Genomic DNA, 22982 nt, shown 5'->3' with positions numbered 1-22982 from the left:
TCCCTTCTCCGCCCCACAAGGCTACAGAGCATTTTCCTGGGCTCCCCTTCCGCCAGGGCCAACATGGGGATCACCTTCCCGTCACCGTCGAGGCCGCCGCACGGTCGACTTTCCCCAGGGGCAGAGTGGCTCCTGGCCTCGCAGACTCTGTGGGGGCCCGAGGCCGCCTCCCAGAGCCAAAGAGAGCGGCCGGATCCCCTCACCCCCTGCCCACAGGGCGCCCGAAGGGAGAGAGGCCGGGGTCAGGGTGCCTCCAGCCGCCCCCGCAGCTAACCAGCAAGCGCTAGCTAGCTGTCTTACCCTCAGCCTAGGATGGAAGGAAGGACTGGAGAACCTCTCCGGAATCTAGTTGGGACCCTCCCTATTTCCAAGGAGCAAACAGGCGGAGGGAGGGGGAGAGACTTGCCCAAAGGCAAGAGTCAGAGACAAGATTTGAACCCAGAACTCCATGATCCCCTGTGCAGGGCTGGCTGGCTCCTCCAGCACAAAGAGCCGTGAAGCCCCCATCCCCGAGCCAGGCCCAGCCCCCTGCTGGAGCGGCTGTCTCCCTCCCTCCCTCCCTCCCCAGCGTCTGCAGGTCACCGATTCTTTCTCCACTGCCAGCCTCTGGGACCCACGTTGGGAGAGGGCAAAGCCCCAAGGCTTGGGCTGGGTCCCACTCTGGGACCCCAGGGGGGCTTTCTTGGCAAGGAGCCTGGAGTGGCTAGCCTTGTCTGCGGCCCCCAGCTGCTAACTGAGGTCACATCTGAACTCAGTACTCCGGCCCCTGAGCCCCAGGCTGCAGAGCTGGGAGGCCCCGTAGGGCCAGAGCTTTAGGGTGAGGGGGACCCGAGGAGGCTACCCGCAAGGCTTGGGAGTCCTGAGGTGACTTGCTGAGGGGAGATCTAAAGCCTTCTCCTCTTCATTGGAAGCTAAATTCCAATGGGACCGCGGCTCTTTGCCTCTGTTTGCTCATCTGTTGAATGGGGATAACAATAGCAGGCCCCTCCAGTCTAGGGAGAGCATTGTAAAGCCCTTTAGCACAGGGTGATGGATGACTGGAAGCCCGGCACCTTTCCCGTGCCTACACCGTGCTGTCCAGAAGCTGCTGCCCCAATTGGGATTCTAAGCCAGAATTCCTGGACCCACATCCGGGGCCTTTAGGGCCCGCGATTGTCACTGGGGCTTTTGTGGCAGAAGGGGGATGGGCTCCCTCCCCCATACCCACAGCCCTCGGGATGGCTCCTCTTACGGGGTCTCTTTCTGGTGACATTTCTGCCCATCCCGAGAGGGTCCGTGGTGTAACCGGAGCCCGGAGCCCGAGGTAAGGCAACACCAGACCCAGGAAGGGGCTATTGGGTTTCCTGAGCCCTCCCCGGCAGCTGCCCGCCCTGGCCAGGCTGGCCTAACCGCTCCCTCCTCTGCCGGGATCTGGACTCTGCCCACTGAGGAAGCGTCAACACCAGTGACCCAGTTAGCCCACTGGCCTGCCTTCTGTCTCGTTCCCGTGGGTGGCAGCACGCAGGAGGGCCTAAGAGAAGCGGCCCGGAGTCAGGGGAGCGTCTGGGGCGCTCGGGCCGTCCCCATCAGGCCGGCCCACCTCCCTCCCGCCACTACATCAACGCCTCTAAAATCGCGTCTTCCGTATTCAACCCTTTGAAAAGTCGCGAATTCTGTGAGCGCTTTTCGGTCGTTTCCATTCTGAAAATATACCGTCTGTCTCAGCGCACCCTGGCGGCTCGCTCCCCTGTCCGAGCCAAGCTTCCGCACCTGGCCGTCCCGGGCTTCTGCAGCTCCGCCATAGGGCTCCCTCGCGGGGCCTCGCCCAGTCATTCACCCCCCCCCCCCCCGCACCCCTTCGAAATAAGGGCCGGCTAAGGCCTCCCCTCCAAGCTTGCTTGTGGACGTCTCTTTAGACGGTGTCTCCCCTCAGAGGCAGCGGAAATTGGCGAGCCTTTCCTTGTCCCCTCAACACTTGCCGAGTGGGGAGAACACAATAAAGGTCAGTCGGGAGGGGCGGGGAGCTCCGGGGACACTGATGGCTCGCTGCTGGAGCCGTGAACTGGCCAGGGTGGAGCTGTGTGCGTGCGCCCTTTGACCCAGGAATGCCCCTGCCACGTCTGGATCCCAAAGAGCCCCTTTAAAGGGGGCCGGGAGGGGGGACACATCGGGAGAGCCACTCTGCGTGGTGGCAAAGAATTGGAAATTGCAGGGATGCCAATCCCCCGGAGAATGGCAGAACAGCTGTGGCCTGTGATGGCGCCCAGGAGGAGCCTGGGAAGATTTATAGCGACTGAGAAAAAGTGCAGCGAGCGACGGAGCGGAACCAGGAATAGCTGATGAGCACTGAAAGATTTCCTCCTCTGCGCGTCCGAGACCACTCCAGAGGCCTCAGTGGAGAAGGTTGAGTGCAGCCTTTTAGAAGCTCGTCTGCATTTTTGGATTAGGGTTTAGGTCGTTTACACGGAGTTGGGCTGTATTTAATGAAATTAATAGAAATACAGTCTTAAATGCCAGCTGATTGATAAGGAAATTTTAACAACTTAAAACTGTGAGAAAACACAGTCGTCCTGGTTCTTCTAGAACATGGACCACCTCTAGAAAAAGTCGCAGTATAGATGCCATGTGTCTTTAGGGACATCCTGACCGTCCTCTCCCCTCTGCTCAGACTTGGTACCCTTGTGTCCACCTCTCTGTCTTTACACTCCTCAAATTCAGGGCTATCAGGCTGCCCCCCTAGGCTTGCCCAGCTTGCTCCAAAATGGCAGGAGCAGAGGATTTAGAGCTGAAAAGGCTTTTAGAGGTCTTTTCATCTGACTCTTTCGTTTTAGGGAAGAAGAGGCTGAGGCCTCTGGGAGAGAAATAATTTGCCCAACTCCTCCTTTCCTATCCCTTCCTTGTGTAATACTGAAAATGAAATGATATGGTTGTGAGTAGCTTTAGTAGCCTTATTGCATCAAAGTAGAGATAGTAACGCGAGATGTGCCGTTCTGATGAAATCCAGCTCACCACCAGCACAGTTCCAATCTCCAGCCAGAAGTTCTCAAGAGTCTCTTCAACAAGAGTCACTGGAGCAAGACTGTCTCAGAGTCACAAGAGCCAGACAGTCCCTTCAGCAAGTCACCAGCAGAATCTGAATGTCAATCCAAATGGCCTCCAGACCCTTGGTGGCACCTTTATAAGCAGTTTTCTCCAGCCATTAGCTCTCCCATTCACATCTCAGGAACCAATCATAGTTCCTTAATTTGCCTGGGGGATCAATTTCCTGCCTTCTTGGTCTCAACTTCCTTTCACTGTGGGCCTGTGTGTCCCTGCACATCTCGATGGTAAAAGACCTCCAGGTCCCTGATAGATTAAATTAAAGCAAAGGGAGGTGAATTCCTTTCTCACACTTCTCCAATCTTTCCCCAAGCAAAAACTCTCACGCCCTTGGGTTGTTGTTAAAAGGTGGCCTTAAGAAAGCTGTGAGCCTTGAGAAATAAGGACTGGCTACCCGCTTCATGGAATGCTGAGAGCTACTTCACTGTAATAGGGGGATGTAGGAGCCGGTGTGAACTGTTACATACATAGTTTTATTGCTAAGTTACAAATCAATAAAGTTACATTTAATAAAATTTAAATAAATAAATGTTGTGCAGGCGAGACAATGGAAAAGTCTGCAGCCAAGGCTGGAAAAGCAAGGACTCCAGAACTGTCGATCAAGATGAACATTCTATTGGGAATGGGGGCAGGGGAGACAGTTAAGAAGGAGGAGGCAAGCTGAAAATCTGGGTCTCTTTGCCTTGGGACAGAAAAGAGGAAAGACGAAAGGCGGACTCTCTGGTTTCTCTCTGCTGTACCAGTGGCTGACTCGACAAAGCTGTTGACCATTTCCCCATATCTGAACTCTATTCCACCATCCTCCAACTTGGGAATTGTTTCGTATTAGGGAAACCCCAAACCCTCTCTCCCCTCAACTTCTTTTCCTTTCCCCTTCTCCCAAATAACCCCCTTCCTTAAATCTCAGAGAAGAGAAAGAGTGATTTCTCTGATCTGCCAAAAGACTCACTCTGAACTGATTTCAGTGAGATCAACAGAAGGATCAAATAGGGAGGGGAAGGGAGGAGGGAGGAGATTGGCACATCCGATCTTAAATCATCATCTCTCGCCTCAATAATCCCTAATACACACATTGGAAATGGGCAAATCAGGGCTTGGTTTATTACTTTGTTGACTGTCGAGACTTAATGAATAGAGAAAATAGTAATAATGCAAATTAAACTTAAAAAGTGTGTCATGTGGATGGATTCCCCCCCTCCCCCCCAAGAAGGCTGCTGTTAAACACTTTCCCATCTACCGCTGTACTCTGTACAAACACTGGACTTGTGATTTCACTGGCATAGGGAACTCCCAGGTAAGGAAGCTCACTCTGCTATTACAGGTCAGCACACTCTCTGAAACTTGCACTTAGTTGCCTAAACTCTGAGAGGTTAAGTGAGCTGTCCAGGGTCACAGCCATTAGGTGTCCTGGTCACCTGGTACTAAATCTCTTGGCTTCAAGACAAGGGGGAGGGGGGAGACTCTTGGGAAAGGTATTTAGGGAGGAAAAGGGAAGTTTCTCAGTGTCCCTGGGCTTGCCTAGAGGAGACTTGATAATCTGAAGATTTTGGAAAGAGAACTCGAGGAGATTCCCAGGGGAGAGCCAACAGCAGAAACCAGGCCTGTCAGATGATACCTCAAACAATGGAAGGCTTGTCTGTAGCACCATATGTTTCTGTGGTTCTCGTCTGTTCCCTTTATTTTGTGCTTGCATTTTTTTAAAATTTATTTAATGAGATGATTTAGAATAATTTTTCCATGGTTATAAGACTCTTGTTCCTTCCCTCCTCTCCCATATATGACACACAATTCCACTGAGTTTAACATGTGCCATTGATCAAGACCCATTTCCTTGTTATTTATTTGCACCAGAGTGAACTTTTAGAGTCCACTTTCCCAGTCATAGCCCCACTGACCCATGTGATTAAGCAGTTGTTTTTCTTCTGTGTTTCTACTCCCACAGTTCTTTCTCTGAGTGTGGATAGCTTCTTTCTTCTAAGTCCCTCAGAATTGTCCTGGGTCACTTCATTGCTGCTAGTAGAGAAGTCTATTGAATTTGATTGTGTCACAGTGTATCAGTCTCTGTGTACAATGTTCTCCTGGTTCTGTTCCTCTCACTCTGCATCACTTCCTGGAGGTTGTTCCAGTCTCCATGGAATTCCTCCACTTTATTATTCCTTTGAGCACAATAGTATTCCATCACCAACATATGCCACAATGTGTTCAGCCATTCCTCAACGGAAGGGCATCCCCTCATTTTCCAATTTTTTGCCACCACAAAGAGTGCAGCTATGAATATTCTTATACAAGTCCTTTTCCTTATTATCTCTTCGGGCTGCAAACCCAGCAGTGCTATGGCTGGATCAAAGGGCAGACAGTCTTTTATCGCCCTTTGAGTATAGTTCCAAATTGCCCCCAGAATGGTTGGATCAATTCACAACTCTACCATGTGCTTCCATTTTATAGATGAAAACAAGTCAAAGGGGGGATAAAAAATGGACATCAGTAGGAGTCCAAGAAAACTGGGAAAATAGCTTGAGGCCAGGCAGAATTAGTAAGAAGAAAACCAAGATGGTAAAAGCCTGAACAGTTTTATTGGGTGGTTTGGACCTCCCTTTGTTAGTAAATACCGTAAGCTTCGAGATTCCTTCATGAACTAGTGTTTTGGGTTTGGGTTTGTATGCTATTCAAATCAATTCAATTAAATAGGAATTTACTCAGTTCTTACTCTGTGAAAAGCAGAGCATGAGAAAGACATTTCATGCAAGGAGAAAAAAGGTGAGAAGTAGATCCCACAGATACTGCACCCCTGGGCAGTGTTGGGCAATTTGGAAGCTGTGATTGACCCTTGTGAAAAGGGGAAGGGACAAGAAGTCACTATAAAAGGCCCTGAATTTCTGGGGCTGAGAAGTTGGCTTCAAGAAGAAAGTTGGCATCAGAAGTCACCTTCAGCTCAAGTCATCCTCTTGACCTGCCTCTTGGAGGAAACTTGGATGATTGGATAGCTGGCTTTCCCTTCCTGTCTTCTGGAGAGAGTTTAATTCTGGTTGAAGGTCAACAAAACTTGGCTGAGTCTAGCACAGGAGCAATATTTTAGTTAGATAGGTTTATGTCTTCTCTACCCTTTTGTACTTCTCTATATTCACTCTTTCCACCTCTTTTGTAAATAAAAGCTTTTAAAGATCATTTCGACTTTGAGCAATAATACTTTGAATCGGTGACCACCACTATTATTTATAATTTTCATATATTTTAGTCAAACCATTAATTTTTAATCCCTACAATAGTCATAGACCAACATCTCTGGGTCTTCATCATCCATCACCTTAGTAATACTCCATTATCATCACCTCTCATTACCATCACCAAAATTAAAAAAAAAAAATTAGTCACTTTTATTTCTGTAAATACATCTTTTCAGTCAAATTAATTCGATAATTCGAGGTCAGGATTGAAAACATAAAGCATAAGAGATCCTAAGGATCATGGGATCTGATCAGTAGATGTGGAAAAAGGCTTTTGACAAAACCTAGCACTCGTTTCATGTTAAAAAATAAAATAGAAACTGTACTGCTAGGCAACTTTAGGGAGAAAACTGCCTTTCTTTATCATGGTAAATCGTACCCTAAAATCAAGCTACCAGTGAGCAATATCAAGACTAGAGAAACCCTGGAGGCCTTTCTTCTAACATCAGGGAGAAAGGAAGAATGGACTGTGTCCCCACTGTTATTTGACACATATCCCGAAATGCAAGCCAGAAACAAGAAATCGAAATTGAGGATGTAAAACCCAGTGGAATTGCTCATTGGCTCCAGGAGAGGGGAGGCAGGAGGGAAGAAGAATACAAATCATGTGATTATGGGAAAATATTCCAAATTAAAAAATTAATTAAATACATTTTTAAAAGAAAAAAGAAATTGAGGAAACAAGCACAGGCAAAGATGAACCGATATGATCACCTTTTGCAAATGATGGTTTACTCAGAGAATTCTCAAGAGTCAACTAAAATGAACAGAAACAAAAGTGTTTATAAAATGAACTCCCAGCGGACAAGAGACATCAGATATGGCAGGCAAAACCTAGCAAGAAGAAAGAGAAAAAGAAACTTCATTCCAGATTCTCCCAAGGCATAGAAGCTCTGAAGGTGTGCTGGGGGAGTTTATGGATCCCACTACAAATGACTTTTCATGGAAATAATGTATAACGTGGTTGCCTCTGGCCCCACTCTGTCGGGGCACACCGGAACCTCGTCCCCCTCAGGGTTCTCAGAGAGGGTTGGGGGTATCTCTTTTCTCTGCCATTAGTTCAAGTCTCCATCACTGGTGTTCCTTGCATGTTAGGAGGACAGAGACTAGCACCCCAGTTACACTTCATCATTCAATTTTATTGGCTTTTACAAAGGAATATTTGCTTCTCAGAGACAGCGAGAGCAAACAGCTACACATTTCCCCACTTGGCCATCATCCTTCGCTCAGTTTCTACATGCCGCTGGTCCCAACAAGTCCTGCTCCAAAAGCCAGGCTTCGGAGGGGAAGAAGAAGGCCCTCGTTTGCTAGAGGAGAAGGAATCAGCTCCTTCCCTTGGAATGAATGCAGCAGATCTACAGCCAGAGCTAACTCAAGGCCCTCTGAAGACTGACAGTTCCATCTATGCAGTCAATGCAAAAAAGTTCCCTCCACTAAGATGGCAGGCCAACAGAAATCATTCCAAAATGTCCACTCATGCTCCAATCCTTGTGATCTTCCTGGAAGAGGTTCACCAGCATCTTCCATGTGGCTGATGCCATTTCAACAAATGAGAGGGTTTGCACATACATCTGAACCCCAATCCAAAGGGAAAACAAAGAAGTAGAGACAAATAAATTGGCCATTGTATTCTCTATGCTAATATAATAGATGTTATAAAACTACACATATTAATTTCTAGATTAAGGGAGTTAGGAAAAGAAAGAAGCACCAAATGGCTTTTTTTTCAAAATTCCTCTTTTGTTCACTTGTTTCCAATTGTCTCTGCCTCTCCATGACCCCTTTCTAGGATTTTCTTGGCAAAGATACTAGTGCTTTTCCATTTCCTTCTCCAGTTTGTTTTACAGATAAAGAAACTGAGGCAGAGTTAAATGACTTGCCCAGGGTCACACAGCTAATAAAGTTTCTGAGGCCATATTTGAAGTGGGGTCCTCCTGACTGGGCCTGGTGCTCTAACCAATGTGTCACCTTTTTATCTACCTGACAGTTCCTTGACACAGATCTAGAAAATGTCCAGACCAAGTCCTGATGGGGAAATCCAAGAAAAACAATCATCACGAGTCATTTTTCCAGTCCAGGTCATCAAAGGGAGATAGAGACATCTCATGAACACTGGGAATTGTTCTACCAAGTAAAAATAACATCCCATGAAAATAGTGACTAGACAGCTTTCAACTATACCATTCACAAGTACTTTTCCTCAAGCTAATCATGGTACCTCTAGAAGCAGCCCAAGTGCTTTGGGATGCATTTCTCATTTCATCACCCAAAATATTTTTTAAAACATGATGGGTCAAGAGCACTGGACATGGGGTCAAGAAGATCTTCCTGAGTTCAAATTCAACCTCAGATACTTCTTAGCTGTATGTCCCTAGGCAAGTCACTTTGCCCTGGTTTTTTGCCTTAGTTTCCTTATCTGTATAAATGGTCTGGAGAAGGAAAAGGCAGACTGTTCTAGCATTTTTGCTAAGACAACTCCAAATGGGGTCATGAAGAGTCAATTATAACTGAAATGACCAAACAACTAAGGTCAAAATTTACTTAAATTAGCCATTTTTAGAGGCTTCATCAAGAACATCCTTATGGGTTTTTGTTAGTCAATCATTTTTATCCTTAATTTTATTGTTTCTCTTAGAGCTAATCCTCGAGGCTGGTTTTTGTTGTGTTTTTTTCATTGCGAATGCACGTGAAAAATACAAGGACTATTTGTTGTTTATAGCAGATCCATTGCTCCTAAGGCACCAGTTGTTTTACCCGGCACTGCTTTTGTACCATCAGAGCAAAAGGCAATCGAGTTGTTCCAGAATCAACTGTGATCCAGCCCTGGCTCAGGTAGCAGCACTCGTGTTGGCAGCCAAGCAAGCCTTCACAGAAAAGAGAATCTCTGAGGCACACAAAGCACACACGTCCTTGCAGGTCTGTGGATTCATCCCCTTGTATTACTCTGCTGAAGCCACGTTATGTCAACCTTCATGTTTACTTCAATTCCCTGGTCTTGTAGTCTAGAAATCTCTGCTACCTGCTCTTGCGAGAAAGACCAAAGAAAACAATTTCATTGGTGAAGAGAGTTTTGACCCCGCAGTCCCTCTAAAAGTACCCCCAGCCCGACCTTTGAGAATCGCTGTTAGGCCATACAAACATTACAAGTACATTCTGGAAAGCAGATATACTGCAGGAAGGGGATTTCGCAAAGCTGGATGCATGAGAGGTTGCAGGGCCAACATTCCACTTAGAACTCTCCCAGGAGCAGGGACTGGACACAGAGGCTGTTACTGGAAAATCAGGGGGTGCCCGTTTGGCTGGACTCCATTGAAGGGAGAAACTGCATCTCTCCTGCTCTCAAGATAGACCTGAGGAATACCTGTGTAGGTTTCTGGGTCCACCCCAATACTAACTGGCTTTTTTTCTGGACCAAAATGAAAGAAAAATTATATTAAATAAAGGGCTGCTGAAGAGATAGCTGGAAATTAGAGACTAAATTACTTCATCTTCAAGAAATGGTGGGTCAAAGAGAAATATTCAATAGCTTTACATAGATACATAATGATGACGAGGAGACAATATCCCAGAATTAGGGGGATGCAGCCAAAGCAATGTTTACTGGAAAATTTGTGTCTAAATATTTTCCTCAGTGAGAAAAAGAACAGATCAGTGAACTGGGCATGCCAGTAAAAACAAACATCTGAAAACCCCAATTAAACACCAAAATAGAAATCCCCCAAAACCAGAGATTAACAAAATAGGAAGCAAACAAAAATATTCAATTAACAAATAAAACTAGGAGATGGTTTTAAAAAATAGATAACTTGGTGCCAGGCCTAGAGATGGGAGGTCCTGGGTTTAAATCTGACCTTAGACACGTCCCAGCTGTGTGATCCTGGGCAAGTCCCTTAATCCCTGTTGCCTAGCCCTTACCACTCTTCTGCCTTGGAATCAATACACAATAGTGATTCTAAGACAGGTAAGGGTTTAAAAAAAATAAATCTTTGAAAATGAAGCCAATGAAGAAAACTAAAACAATTAGAAATACTTCACCCAATTATATGCCAACAAAACTGATGATCTAAATAAAATGTTTAAGATTTATAAAAAATATGAACAAGAACTATAAGACTTCTGCCACATAGTGGGCTCTTAATAGATGTTTATTGATTGATGGACTGATGTAAAAATCCCATTCTCTGAAAAAGAAATTGAACAAGCCCTAAGTGAACCCCTGGAAGAAAAAAATCCCAAGGCCAGATGGAGAAGGAAATTCCATCAAGCTTTTCAAGCTTAATTCTAATATTATATAAAGTGTTTGAAAAAATAAGAAAAGAAAGAGGCTTCCTTAAATTCTTTCACAAAATAAAAAGAGTTCTTGATACCTCAGCCAGGGAACCGACAGAGTTTTTTAAATGATGAAAGCCTCCATCAGAAAGCAAATCTTTTTTTTTTTCCCATTAATTTTCCAGATACCTGTAGGAACAATTTTGGGCAATTCTTTTCTGACATTTTAGAATTCGGATTCTCTCCCTCCCTCCCTTCCACCTCCCAGAGATGGAAAAGAGTCTGATATAGGTTGTACCAGTGCCTTCATGCACTACATATTTCCATATTGCTCATGGCATGACAGAAGACACCCATCCCCTAGACAACAAAACACTCAGGAAATAAAGTGGAAGATGTGATGCTCTGATCCACATGCAGGCTCCAACCGTTCCTCCTTTGGCTGCGGATGCCATTTTCATCCCGAGTCCCTGGTGGCTATCTTTGCTGACATGGGTTAATCCTTCACCAATGATCAATGTCAGCTCACAGAAATCTTTCCCAGTTTTTCTGAATTCACCCCATTCAGCATTCCTTATGGCCCAACAGTATTCCATACAGCATAACTTGGTCATCCATGTCCCAGGTGACGGCACCCCCTCCATTTGGAAAAACAGAAAAAAAAATATTCTCTCCCTCTCTGTGTGTGTGCGTGTCTGTCTCTCTTCCCCTCTATCTCCCTGTCTCTCTCTCTCTGTCTCTCCTTCTCTCTCTGTCTCTGACTCTGTCTCTCTCTCTCTCTCTCACTGTCTGGCAACTACAAATTAATATATTTGTGGGTGGACACCTGAGAAGGGAGGTTAGAAACTATGGGAAGATGGGTGATGGGGTAAGAATAGAGAGGACACAAGAGAGGAAGAATCAGACTCAGAGACAAAGGGTTCAATAACATGGGCTCCAGCGTGCATATTCCTCTGATGGTGGAAAGAGAGCGAGCTACACGTGTCCCCAATCTTTTATTGCATCAAAGCATGGGGAATGGGAGGTTGCTAATGAACATGTGGCATGGTAGAGGATTTGACACTGGCTCAATTGACAATAAGATCAAAGAGGAGGAGGTGCAGCAAACATGTGCACTGGTAGGGAATCTGGTCTGTCTAGGGAGGAGCTAGGACCCTGTGGCAGCTAGTGCCCTAACCAGGAATTCTCTCACCCTTTGGACTGTAGGCTGGAGAGGGGTCAGAATAATTAGAGTTTCAATCGAATACAGTGATCAAGAAACCACATGACCATGAATCTGGTACATGAGCACATAGGTTACAATATTAATACATCAATATGTTCAAGATTAGAATATGCCTGGGATGCCACATTCTCTGTCTGTCTGTCTCTGTGTCTCTTTCTCCTACTCCCTCTCCCTTCCTCCCCGCCTCACTCTCTCAGAATGCCCTTGTCTTCTCCCCCTGGGATTTGTTCCTCCTCCTTTGGCACAGGAGTCCTCCAGCCAGCCAGCCAGCTCTTCACCTGGCACACCTGCTTCAATGTCTGGTTTCTGCTCTCCATCTTCTGGATTCACTTCACCAAAAATGGGAAGTGCTAAGCTCTCAGTCACAATCTCATGACTCTACAGAAAGTCAAGAGGCCAAAAGTCTGGGGAATCTTGACTTTCTGTAGAGTCCTGAATGATATAAGAAAGACTGAACCATGTTCTGTCCACCCTTTAACCTTATTACAAGTTGGGGTTTGGTCCGGGCTAGCATGGTTCAGTCTTACTTATATCATTCAGCCCTCTACTGCAACCCATTCTTTATCTTTCTGAGACTCCTCTTGAGGTCTAGAGTGATCCATGGATATGATTTGATATTTGCTTCCTTGTTGATAAAAATACAACCTTTTGCATTAATTAGCCCAAACCACACCCCAGAATGACCTGAAGAATTTTCCAATAGTAATCACAAGTATAGATAACTAATTAACATATGAAAGCAAATATGTAACTCCTTATAATATTTTGGCTGCGTAAAATTTTACCGAGTAACCTCCAAACTCAAACAATAAATAGCACCATCCCCACACAAAGTAATTCACTCTAGAAATGATTAAAGTCTCTCAAGAGTTTTCATGGTTCTCCTCAAGGGACAGGGAGTCCAAGGCCTGTCATTTCGCTGGTATTAGGAACTTCCTGGTGAGGGAACCAGCTCTGCAAACGAAGAGAAGTTAAATTCAGTCTCTCAGGAAATAAACTAGGTCAGTCCCTTTTTTGCCCTCTCTCCAGGAACCACGAAACCATCTTTCCAAAATATGCCACTCTTCTCTTCATCAGAGAAACTTCACAGAATTCTAAAATGTTTATATCGTAGTAGGTTCACCTGTCTTTTTGCTGTAGAATCCTCAAAGACCCTCACAGACCACAGGTTCACGTCTCCTCAACTCCACAGAGAAGCATGGCATCGCAAGGCATTTTTCAATGGTTATTTCTGACTCACCAGGGCAAGCTTCTTTGATATTCCATTTGGTTCTTAAAAAGAGCAAGAGCATCTGGAGCAGGAGGTGGTAACATGGAGTCCGCAAATAAATACATTTCAGAGTGTCTATGAACTTTGCTGGGAAAAGAACTATAGCTTTTTTCCCCACTATTCTTTCATTAAGATTCTGCACATCCTTCATTTATGATTTTAAAAATACTATTCGGAGAAAAGGAGCACAGGCTTCACCAGACTGCCAAAGGGGTCCACGACAGGGAAAAGCTTCTGAAGTTCTGATCTCGGTCTTGGTGAGTCGTGTGAAACAGGATTCCAAAGATAAAGCTTTTAAATAACCTCTCCTGCACTTCCCTTCTGTGTTACAAGTGGTCTCACCTTCTTATACTCAGGTTTAAAGCAAATCCAGCCATTTAGTGAAACTAACGGGGTGGCACCCCTTGGAAGATAAACATTTCCACACCAGAAAAGTCATAATAATGTGAGTCTACTTAGTCGTTTGTGTAGACATAGGCTCCCGTTTTGAATACCATTGACTGTGGAAATGGTCTTGGTCCAGGTTCTCCACGATTTAGTCGGGCTTGGGTAAGCCACTTAAATAATTGTTGGGCATCACTTGCCTGCCTTGTCTAGTCTTGTTGGTGAAGTGCTTTGAGATTTGAGATTAGGTGAAAGGAGGAAGCAAGACCCCCAAAGCAAAACTAATCATTTTCATGCGATTACACTGAAAACTGAAGTTTAACAGGCATGTCCGAACCCAATGTAAATAAATATATCAAAATAAAAGCAATTCTATAAAAATGGATGCTTTGAAGCCTAGTCCTCATTTGGAACAGGTCATTTAGAAGTGTCTCCATCTTCTCAAAGGCCCCACGGAAACAGAAAGGAAGGGGTGGGAAGAGGTGAGTGACTTAGGTGTTGACCATTCCCATGGCTAACGAAGGCTCTGGGAGGAATCCATCATTAAAGTGCCCGTCTGAAGCCACGAGGACGGTAGTCTACACGGGATGAGGAGAAGCCGCTCCAGCATGCTTGCTAATGCGTACTGTTTCATTTGGTTTTGTACACAGGCTTTTTAACTCGGCTCTTAAAGTGATTTAATACATGAACTCAGTTTCGGGTTGGCGGCTGGGTGATTTCTTTTTTTTTTTTTTGACCACAGCATATTGTTTTTAAAAACCAATTGCCCGCCCTTCCCACAAACTCCTCTTCTCTTGCCCCGCCACTGGCACACTCTGGAGGTGGTTGGGCATCTCCTCACAAGATGGCGTCATGAAAATCCGGGGCTTGCTCAGTAAATTGCCTGGGTTTTGCTGCCATCTAGTGGCTAAAGGGGATGTTCTCGGCTCCGACAAGAATTCCATTTCATTCAATAATCTTTAAAAACCCTACCTTGTACAAAGCTCGCTGGAAGGGCCAAGTGGGCCACGAAATGCCAGTTGAGGAAGCTCCTGAAGAGCTCCTCGTGTTAAGAAGTCGCGGCGAGCTCTGCCACGAGTTTGGTGCCTTTGGGGGAGTCCCGTCATTCTCTCAGCTTCCGATTCTGCGCTGTTTTCACGGGTCTCTTTCCCTGATCCCGGGATGAGATAGACACTGGGTGTAATCCGTGAAAAAAGCATATTGTATAGGACAGAATAAAATAATAATCGCTCATGGCAGGCAGGCCCTCACACCAACCCCGGGAAGCAGGTGCTAATATTATCCGGATCGCACAGAAGCGGAAGTTGAGGTAGAGCCGGGGTCACAGGCCGACGCTCCGTGAAGGAAGCACCCGGAGGTCTAGATTTTGAGCCGCTCCGCCTCCACAAGCTGCACTCTGCCTTAGAAAGCCACGAGCACGTTTTGTTGGATTGATTGGGTGTCTAACCATTTCCCAATGACAGCCGAATACAGTCCAGTCATCTTGCAGGAGTGACCACCGGGGCCTCTAATCCGGCGTCCCTTGAATTCTTTCTCTGCTATTTTATCTAGACTGGGCCCAGCTCGGAGCCCCCAGGCCCAACATTCTCCAGCATCCTCAGCCAGACTGGGAGAAGGGGGAGGGGGGAGGAGGAAGCGGGAAGGCCTTGCCGCCCAATGGCCCGCCTCTTTACTTCCTCTTGAAGGGCTTCCCCTCACTGAAGTCTCCCTTCCGCATGAAAAAAACGCCCGACATCTCCTGCGTGGCTCTTCTCCTCACCCGTGACGCTCCCTAGAGCTCCTCTTGGAGTCCCTCTCAGCGGGGTCCGCCCCCCTGCCCATCCCAAGGCCTGCAGCTTGGGAGGCTCCCAATAGTGACCCCGGTCTGCCTTTGCTTTTCCGCACAGCACAGGGGCCCTTTTCAGGACGGCCTCTCCAAGCAAACCTGGAAGGATTGGAGTATTCTGGCCAGGGGTGTGCTTCCCGGGGCCAGAGGACCAAATCTAGGCCAAGGATTCTGGTTCTTGGCTCCGTACAGCTCCTGCCCTTTAAAAGCTGGGGAGCCCTAAAGGCTTCCGGGTCAAGCTTCCAGGTGTCCCGCCCCCACTTCCTTTCCAGGTCTCCGGGCGATTGCGCGGGCCCTTGGCTCCCCTGGGCGTCGGGAGGGTTAGAGCTAAAGCCTTGCCCCAGTCCCCAAGATGGTCCAAATGCAGGGCGTTGCCACTCTCCGAGCTCCTTGGTGACATGTCGCTGCCTCACTAACCTAACCGGACATTTTGTAAGTCACCCGGAGAGGCTTCACGGGGCTTTGGGGTTTTTAACCCCCTTAGAATCGATACTGTGGACTGGTTCTAAGGCCCAGGGGCGGAGAGGGCTAGGCCATGGGGGTCACGTGACTTGCCCAGGTCACACAGCTGGGGAGTGTCTGAGGCCACATTTGGACTCTGGGCCCGGCTCTCAATCCAGCTGCCCCCGCCGGTGTTTTTAGAACGGATAGTGGTTGATTTTGCCTGTCCTCAAAGGACCACCTGGCCAGAAGGGCAGATCACGTTGGGGTTGGCTGCCTGTCTGGGGGCTGTGGGACACACCTCGGAGCGGACCTTGCGGGGGAAGAGTCATCTTAATGCCACACGTATTAGCAATGAGAGAGAGGAAGGCAGAGGGGGAGATCTCTGCCTTTCCAGCTTTAGGGCTAGATCTAATTCGGCCAGCCAGATACCAGGCCAGGGAAAGCTCCAAGAGAGGCCAGCCCAGCCATGTTCAGAAGCCAAGAGGCCCGATTCTCCACCCCTCCCCCCTTTCCTTGGCCCATGGTTTTCAGGTGTCATGCCATCTGCCCTTGGACTCTGCTGGGGCGCCATGGGATGGAGTGACTTTACACAGACATAATCTGTATTCAATGTTTTATAAATTCTTTGGATGGTCAAGAGTTCCTAGTGGGGGGGAGAGCTGGGTGGCTCAGTGGACTGAGCGCCAGGCCCGAGATGGGAGATTCTGGGTTCAGATCTGGCCTCAGACACTTCTCAGCGGTGTGACCCTGGCGAGTCACTTGCCCCCCATGGCCTCGCCCTTACCACTCTGCTGCCTTGGAGCCAAGATGGGAGGTAAGGGTTTGGAAAAAAAAGTTCCTAATCACCATTTCTTATAAAATGCAAAATTAAAAAAAAAAAATCACTATTTTAAAACCTTCATTTTGTGTACACATATATGCAGGTTTATACACGTATTTGCACATTTACCTCATTTTAAGTGGCATTGCCATGTATACAACATCCCCGATTTGAATCCGAAGGTTTACCACAAGATGACAGTAATGATTCTTTTAGATGTCAGTTCACTAAACGTTTGCTTAAAAAGCCAGAACCGTCTATCTACTTCGAAGTAAAAATGCGTTCACAGTTCTGTTCAATGTGATTCAGCCAACATTTATTAAGTGCCAGCTACGTGCTAGGGGCTGGAGGGTACAAAGATTTTTAAATGGCAATTCTTGCCCTCGTGAAGCTTCCGCACTACCGGGTGGCGGGGGAAGAGGAGCCCCTAAAACTGTATTGCATCGTCTGTCCATTTCCTGATAAAATGTGTTTTCTGCCAGGTAAAACAAGTTGAAGACAACCTCCTCCTATTGAAAGTTATGAAGTGACAAAAACTGGTCCCCAAATGATTGGAAACACACTGAAGAAGAAACATCTTTGTATATGGACGAGAAGCACGTGGACATCCAGCACTGACCAAACAGCCGTGCTGCTCTACCCGCCACCTGGAGGAAGTAGTGTATGTTCCGGGGCTGGCAGACAAGAAAAGGACCAAGGAATCTTCACCACCACCGCCCTCCCCTCCCAAGAAGACGATAAAAGAATTCAGTGTTAAGACATCCAAATGCTTGTTCAACACCAAAATGTATTTGAATCAAACTGTTCAACGTAAAAATGGATTTATCACAAGGTTAGCATTAAGATTTAACTCACAGAATGAAAAGTTATCCCCTTAACAAAATTCTTAAATTTCAGCTTTTGAAATAAATATACTCTAACAGAAAAAAAAATAAAAATCAATTCAGAATCAATTCAGAATTAGAGTGCTTTATTTCTTTAATTTCCCACAAAATAAACTGAAACTATCATTTACATCAGTTGAAATGGCAAAAAAAAAATTAGAAATCAATCTGCTATAACTCTCTTGTAAACACTTTATGAGCACAAAATAAGGATTAAAAGAAACAAAATGGAAAAACGAAATACCTCTTAAATTGAGGATAATCTGACTGTCATATTAGCCACCTGCAGATGTCTGAACAGCAGATGTATTTAAAGTAGTGCAAGATTTAACGAATTTAGGACAATACTCAAATCAGCCCTAACCCAGTTTTCAATTACTTGCTCAAGTTCATATATAAGAATCAATTTAAAAAGCAAATCTCTCCTAAAACTTAACCAGCAGATAGATGTCAACTCCATACCCAACACAACACTAACTATGGAGATCTTGAATATGAGTTTCCCACCCCCACCCCCAAAAAACACACACACCAAAAAGCGAAAGCCCAGCACCCCAAGTGCATCCACTTCCATGTAACTGCCGTTCCTCCCATGTACTGCCACTTGTGTAAAAAAGGTTTCCTTTAATATTTATAGATCTAGGAGTGAACATATTGCTTCAGATCCTCTTTCTGAATTTAAAATATACATACGTAATCTTCCTTTGTCTCTGATAAGTACAAATATTAGTTGATAATGGGGAAAATGGGTGAAGAAAGCTCTATGGCTGAGGTGAATAAAACAAACTCTCTCTTCTTTAAGAAGCATGAGCTGAAATGTAAGGCATTCCAATTTTTGTTGTTGCACGTAATAAGGGAATGCAGTTTTTGTAAACAATAGCTCTAAGACAGAAATACTGAAACCAAAAGACATTACTAGAGGATCTCTATTGAAGGTCCCCAAACCTAACCTAGTCCACTAGAAATTAGGGGAAAACGTTTGGAATTTCTCTTGTGTTAGAGGAGATGCTACCCTTTGTCTTCCCTTGCTTTGTTCCGACCCCCACAATCAAGCATGAAAACATTTTCCCCAAAGATCCTTGAAATAAAATACTGATGTAAATGCTGATTTCAAGGGCAAACAGCTTTGACAAAAGTCTATTTCTCGGGCATCTCGCCGCCGTCTGTTGATTCGGAGGCAGTGCCGTTCTGGGGGAAATTGTCAATGGACTCCTGTGAAGCATTCCTTCGGGGAGAGTTTATTGGGACCTGAGGCTGATGGGTAGCAGGAGGTTTGGCAGCATTGAGTGGCTTTGAAGAAGAATTCGATGGAGGTCTGCGGCGACTACTTTCCTCACCAGTAGAAGCTGAAGAATGTCTTTTCCTCCCAAATTCCTCACTAATAGGAGGCTGTGTATGAATAAAGAGGATATCATTTAAATAAGCAGAGGTGTGGATTGTGCCAACTTAAAAAGGCCAAAGAACCATGGGCTAGGGCCAAGGGGAATCTGATGTCAAAACTGGGCCCTGCTATTTATGAGACCATAGAAGTCATTTTCCTTCCTTGGGCCACCCAAAGACTCTGGCTAGCATTTTTCTTTAGGAACCTATGATTTGCACCCTAAAGTCTTTGGCGAGTCATCCCGCCTCCCTCTTCCCTAAAGATAACGCTGAAGATAAGACTGGGTTCCTGGCTGCTTTTAAACGGGAATCGACAGGCTACAGCCTTGCACAAATGCTGGCTGAGTAGGCCTGCTGAGAGACATAGCTTTTGCACCACCTTCCAGAGAAGGGTACTTCTTTTCTCAGGAAAGAGAGCCACGGACTTCTCAAGCAACTCTGGCCCAGGCCACTAAATCCATGGACACAGAAAGGAGATCCAAAGGTCTACCTGCTCTCTCCCTTGCTTTCCAAATCTCGGGCGGCACTCTCTCCCTTCCTCCTTTTCTTTCTTTGCCTTATTCATAATCCTCCCATTTCCTTCCCCACTGCACCGGAACCATGCCACTGCCCTTACAAAGTCCAAATATCTTGGGGGGAGGGAGCTGCAAAGGGGTCGTGGATGCCACAACTGTCAATTTTTGAACAGCTGTTTGGTGGGCTTCAGGGTTAACAAGACTGGCTTCTGAGCTGTGTGTCCCTGGGCAAGTCACTTAACCCCCACTGCCTACTGGTCTTTAGCCTTCTTCTGCCTTGAGTCGGATGCTTAGTATCGACTCTAAGACAGAAGGGAAGGGTACTTTAGAAACCCACAAAGAGGCCGCCATAACATTTGAGAACCACTGGCCTAGACAGTTCTTGGGAGAAGATTCGGTAAGATGGTCATTCAAAACTTGTTTTTGAATTGGTGCCCAAGACAACCCTAACATATTAGATGAACTAAAAAGGACATCCTGCTCAAACGTGCAGAATGTCACTAGTATCAAAGGAGAGCAGAAAGCACGACAAACTAGTTTCGAAACATTTTGTTTGGGGATCACATGTGACAACCACCCACGTTCATACAAAGGAACCATCCATCAGAGAAGCTTCATTTGGGGAATTAGGAAGCACGCTATGACAGTTTAAGGGGAAAGTGTAAGCGAGGGGCTGACAAACCACCCCAGACCAAAATACAAATATCCCAAAAAAGATGGCAGAGAAAGTTAGAAACTTACATCAACTCGGAAGTCTTCTAACCTCTTAAAACTACAGAGGTATTCCTGAAGTTTTGGGTCGATAGACTGAGTCTTGGATTGGGAATATTTTAGATAAGCCCAAAACTTTTCTAATCCATACAGCTGACCTGGTGATAGAACATAAACATCCCATCAACTGTGGCGGAGAGCATCTCCAACAGACATCCTCTTCCTAGGGCACACGTTCGAGATTAACAACTAGCAACATCTTCACAATACAAGTTCTGCCCAGCTCCGGCCCTTCGGCACACTCCAAGGATCTTTATTTGGTAAGCTCGACTGGGGACGTCCTGGGTTTATGCAGTCCTCACCCCGTTCACTAGCAGGATCGGGTCCCACATTTTAAACTGGATAAAATCAGCTCTTCATACCTGATTCATAATCTTTTTTGGTTTCTTCTTGGAAATCCTTGAAGATCTCTTGTCTGAATTTTTTTTCCAGTCCGTAACTATAAAACCTGAACAGACATTCTAGTCCATATCTGAAAAGGGATGAGGGAGGCAAGAGAGAAACAATGAATTGTTCCATCAATCAACAGTCAATGACTTGTTAGATCCAATCAATGATACCATAATCAGTTCATTGGCTACAACTAAATGGTGGGCCACAAGAGCAATCTGGAAGGTCCATTTCTGTGCGAGTTTTTCCTCTATCTCTGGTCCCCGCAGCTGGGGGCACAGGGAGGTCCTGGAGAGAGCTCGAGGCCTCCCCCAGTCTCCTGGGCGCGACAGGAGAAAGATGAGGGTCGCCCGCATCGGGGAGGCCTAGATGGGTGGTGATCAGGCATACTGGAGGGAGTAGGCACGGGGATTGGAGGCTATTCACTAGCATGCAGTCCAAAGTTCATTTCTATTGGTTTGTTTAAAATCTGAAACTGAGGCCAGCCCAGAAAGAAAGGGAGCCCACGGGGGTGCGTGGGCAGCAGAGCTGTGGCCCAGGCCAACACAGCCTGGCACAGGCCACTCTACAGGCTGGGGCTGAGCTCTGGGCAGCGCCGTCCCAAAGAGAGGGGTCAGGAGCGACAGTTTAACTCAAGCCCGGCCTGCTCAGACCCTTGGCTGCCTCTTCCTGGGCACCCCCGGCCCCCAGGCTAAGAGACAACGAAGCCCCGGGGCACAGATCCCAGGGGCCCTGGCGGTGACTGGCGTCAGGAGCGCTGGACCTGCTGGACCTCCCGCTGTGGGCATCTCTTGTAGGAAGCCTGGACCCCGCAGTGATGGGAGACAGGATGAATGTGGGATTGCTCCCCTCCTATCTCAGCTAAACCTAGGAACAGCATAGGGTGAAGAGAAGGCAAAGACTCGCTGGGCCACCTTGTTCACCACCCCCGGCTTCAGTTTTCCCGACAGTAAAGAGAGGATGAGAAGAGCCCCTGAGACCTCATCTGGATGGCACTCGAAACCGTGCCGACACTCGATAAATGCCAATTCTACCCCCCCCCCCCCCCATGGCCACTGTAGAGATCTGAGGGCTGGAGCTACTTCCTGTGGACACACAAAGAAAACAACATCCAAGTCTTCACATCTAATTACATGTGGGTCTACGGGAAATACTGACAGCTTAACAGGTTACAAGATAATGCCACTACGATACGAAGGCACCAGGGGAGAAGTCGCTTCAGGAAGGCCTCTGGAGGGAGGAGGCTGGATCGTTCAGGTCCTAGCAGTATTATCTGAAAAGTCACCTGCCACATGAAAACAACAGTCTGGGGAACCCATCTGACCTGTAGTTTTCTTTTGCATCATCCCAAGCAAGTTGTCTAAATTCCTCGTACATTTTCTTATTGAAGTGGTCTCTGAGAAAAAAGGACCAGAAACGAAAGAGGGTATTCATTTCTTGGGACTGGCCAATTCCCAAGCGTTTTCTCTCTGGAAAAATTTGAATGATAAAATGTGTTTATATGAATAGGTAGATAGATATGTTTTTAATCCACTAACTTAAATCAAGAAAATTAATATTTCAAATTAATTAAGCCAAAAGGGTTAAATCATGTCTTAATCAATTTCTTATGTTTTCCAATATTTTAAAGTATTGGAGAAATCTGGAAAAATTTCCTAGTACCCTTAAAATCACTGCTGAAATCTTAAAGTTTAAGGTGAAAAATGCTCATTTCATAAGGGTTTTTAACTTTCACATATTAAAAAATATATAGAAATGATAAAACTAATTTTCGACTATCCAAGTAAAATTCTTAAGCAAATTTTTACCAAAAGGTATATTCTTTATTGGACGTTGACCTCTAAGATCTAATCTCTAACAAATTACAAAAAAATTCTAACTTGATATAAAATGTCATATATAAACACTGTGTTAACAGAAAAAAAAATTTTTCATTTAATACTCTTAAAGTTAGCTGCAGGGAACTGAGAGGAACCTTACCATTTAGGCACCTTCGGCGATATTTATGATATACTTGTTGTGTAAAGCCGTTTTCCTTCAAAAGTTCATGAGAGGGATGCTGGAACTTTGGGAGAGAATGAGGGGTACATCCATAGCTTCCTACCAGTGGTGCACCTTCTGAAGGGGAAGCATTGGAACTACTGTTAAAAAAGAAAACAAAAAAACTTCAGGCTGGAATATCAGTGTAAAAGAGGGGGGGGGAGGTGGCCCCACTCCACCCTTGCCCCATACACAAGCAAGCAAAGAATCAAACCAGTTTGCACTCTCCTATCACTACTGGAATTCTTTTAAACTGGCCTTATTTCAAAAGCTATTTAATTCACTCGTCTATAAAAACATTGGAACCCATGTTACCTGGAATCAAAACAAGCAGAAAGAGAAAGTTATAAATTCAAAAACTCGAGCAATTCAAAAATAATTATAAGTAAATGGCTCTATTCCGCCTTCAGTTCCATCAATTTTGTTTTTCAAACTAGAAAAAACGAATACTCGTGTCACTTAC

General features: G+C 45.8%; 1 protein-coding gene and 1 long non-coding RNA gene across 6 annotated transcripts in view; one reads left to right on the top strand and one right to left on the bottom strand.

Moving 5' to 3' along the window:
* Nucleotides 1-14172: 14172 nt before the first annotated feature.
* On the top strand, nucleotides 14173-18163 carry LOC130455146 (uncharacterized). The gene is made up of 2 exons (XR_008913075.1): nucleotides 14173-15707; nucleotides 17022-18163. It is a non-coding gene; the product is annotated as an uncharacterized LOC130455146 (long non-coding RNA).
* Nucleotides 17489-22982, bottom strand: part of LARP1B (La ribonucleoprotein 1B) — a 77637-nt gene continuing 72143 nt past the window's right edge. For 4 of the 5 annotated variants that reach the window (XM_007495499.3, XM_007495500.3, XM_007495501.3 and 1 more), the window contains 5 exons: nucleotides 22460-22620; nucleotides 21804-21948; nucleotides 20452-20561; nucleotides 20060-20187; nucleotides 17489-18812 (listed from right to left, as the gene is read on the bottom strand). In XM_007495499.3, coding sequence (XP_007495561.1) covers nucleotides 18561-18812; nucleotides 20060-20187; nucleotides 20452-20561; nucleotides 21804-21948; nucleotides 22460-22620 — 796 coding nt within the window. In that variant the 3' untranslated portion in view covers nucleotides 17489-18560. Of the gene's footprint in view, nucleotides 18813-20059; nucleotides 20188-20451; nucleotides 20562-21803; nucleotides 21949-22459; nucleotides 22621-22982 lie in introns of those variants that run through there. The other variant, XR_008913074.1, reaches the window with a different exon arrangement.

This window comes from Monodelphis domestica, chromosome 6, assembly GCF_027887165.1.
Source record: "Monodelphis domestica isolate mMonDom1 chromosome 6, mMonDom1.pri, whole genome shotgun sequence".
Taxonomy (NCBI): Eukaryota; Metazoa; Chordata; class Mammalia; order Didelphimorphia; family Didelphidae; genus Monodelphis; species Monodelphis domestica.
The sequence above is the reverse complement of the archived record's forward strand: the minus strand, read 5'-3'. Positions and strand labels throughout refer to the sequence as shown.